The sequence below is a fragment of the Mandrillus leucophaeus genome, unplaced genomic scaffold (genome assembly GCF_000951045.1).
Source record: "Mandrillus leucophaeus isolate KB7577 unplaced genomic scaffold, Mleu.le_1.0 Scaffold17, whole genome shotgun sequence".
Lineage (NCBI taxonomy): Eukaryota > Metazoa > Chordata > Mammalia > Primates > Cercopithecidae > Mandrillus > Mandrillus leucophaeus.
The window spans coordinates 6008146-6010539 of NW_012101698.1; the positions used below are offsets into that span (position 1 = coordinate 6008146).

The 2394-nt window shown below is 38.3% G+C and overlaps 1 protein-coding gene across 2 annotated transcripts in view; it reads right to left on the reverse strand.

Moving 5' to 3' along the window:
* GLG1 (golgi glycoprotein 1) overlaps window positions 1–2394 on the reverse strand; it is a 195431-nt gene that overhangs the window by 65231 nt on the left and 127806 nt on the right. For both annotated transcript variants that reach the window (XM_011976791.1, XM_011976790.1), the window contains one exon: window positions 2116–2202. In XM_011976791.1, the coding sequence (XP_011832181.1) occupies window positions 2116–2202 (87 nt within the window). The remainder of the gene's footprint in view (window positions 1–2115; window positions 2203–2394) is intronic.

A 2394-nucleotide genomic window follows, 5' to 3' on the forward strand; every position in this document is an offset into this window, starting at 1 on the left:
GTGGTGTTTGAATGAGAAGTTTGCATGTTTCTTCATTCTGCTGGATAGCACTTTTTCCTTCTATCTTACTAATCTTCTAAGATGAATAGCAAAAAAGGGGCACTAAATCATCATCAACATATTTAAGAATAGGAGTAAATTCTGAAGTGGCTGGGGAGCAGATTGAAAAGGCACCATTAGAAAAATGCTGCAGTCACTCTATTTTTTGACTGCAGCCAGGAGGAAAGGAGGCAGGATCTAGCTCAATCTTGGAGATTAAGTTTGGTTTGTATTAACAGTTTGCAGGTATTCTTGTGATGTTGTTTTTCTCCCTGGAAGTAGGATTCCAAAATTAAGAAAGATGATAGAAGGAAAATATAGAATGAACTGTTTTGCTGGCAACTGTGTTCTTCCTGATATTTAATTTCCCTGACTCCAGTATCATCTTCCTGTGGGAGGGAGAAGTGTCCTTGTTAATGCTAATCTTTTACAAAACCAGAACACCCCAAAAGGTCACAGACAACCATTGTGATACACACATTATATGGAAGCCAGTCTAATGCAAATAGTGAAATTACTCTAGTGAATATGTATATACTCAACTAAATTTCCCTGGGCCAATCAAACTGGTACGTATTTAATGGGACACAAAATGGGGCAAAACAAACGTGTGTGTATGTGTGTATACGTATCTCTCCCAATGTGTCCTTTCAAAAAAACTACTTACGGCTGGGCACAGTGGCTCATGCCTATAATCCCAGCACTTTGGGAGACCGAGGCAGGTGAATCACCTGAGGTCAGGAGTTCGAGACCAGTCTGGCCAACACGGCAAAACCTGTCTCTACTAAAATACAAAAATTAGCCAGGCCTGGTGGCATGTGCCTGTAATCCCAGCTATTTGGGAGGCTGAGGCAGGAGAATTGCTTGAGCCCAGGAGACAAAGGTTGCAGTGAGCCAAGGTGGCACTCCAGCCACCTTGCACTGCACTCCAGCACAGGCGACACAGCAAGACTCCATCTCAAAAACAAAAAAAATATATACTTATAATTGTATAGTACCACAATACAGAGGGAAAATACAAACATTTAAAGTTCAATCCTGGGAATAATTTCTTTGTTAGTATTTAGTTTTGTTATTAAGCAAACATCTTTGCCCTTGATATTTTAAAGTTAGAGGTTTAGTCCTATAGCTAGCTACGGGAGTTTGAGATGTAGAATATTAAAGCTAGGAGCTAAAGATAATTTTTCAAAGATATGCCTTTCTGCTTAGAAGCCCCAGGGTAAATATGAGGGGTCACTGCTTTAAAAGAATAAAACGTAACTGATCTAGTATTAGAAAGTTTGAGAAAACAGGTTTTACGAGACCCCATAATGACACAAGGAACGCAGGCTGATGGCTTATCTGGATGAGACAGGGTCTCCCTCAAGAGCTCGGAAGAATGTGGCCCTGACTTAATTCATCAATAGGGCCAGCTTGAGGACAAATTAATATGGTGTGAGATCTATGACTGCTAATTCTGGGGTGGAAAAATAGCAACTGTTTTCTCTGTGATTCTCATATTTCAGTATACAGAAACTCTGGCTTTCTGGAGTTTCTGTTACTGATTAAAAAAAAAACCCTATTAAAAAAAGAAATTCAAAGTACCACAATTTTCACTAATATTATTTGTTGTTTACACTGGGCCAAGATAAACAATTTTTAAAATCTTAACCTTTTTAACACTAACTCCTATTATTTGACATATATATCTCTGTGGTTCAACTGATCCAACTGCATAGCCAAAACAAGAATGCTGACAGACCTCTTGTAACCATGCCGATATGCTTCAGACACAGCAAGCTGTCCAATGTGTGAGAGTAGCACTGATACCTCACCACTTTTACTTGCTGTTTGGAGACCAATAGAACCTGATTTCCAACTTCCTCAATCAATAGTATCCTAATGTAAGCGTAGGTGGATGTTAACAAAAAGAATCTAATTATACCCCCCAACTTCCTAACTTTCAACCAAGGCAGATGTGAATTCTAAGAAAAGTAATGTAACTGAGTCGTTCTTCTCATAAGGGCTGGTCTGGTCAACAGATGTAATTTTCTCCTCTCAGCCATTAGATATCTACAAAATTCTTTCACAACTTACCTCTGTTATAGTAGATTTGCAAACCTCTCTGGCCACAGATTCAAATTTGGGATCTGTAGTTAGGTTCAGCTTGTAATTCCACAACAACTAGATACGAGAGGAAAAATAAAACAAAACAAAGACAAACTCCAGTTAGAACAGTATGAAATTTATTACCAATGTTACTTTAAATGACAAAAGCCAATTACAGAGTCAGACAAAGCATATTCACATCAGATAACAAAGAAAGTAGGATAAAATGCCATCACATTCCTAGATAAAAGGAAAAAAATGCAAGCC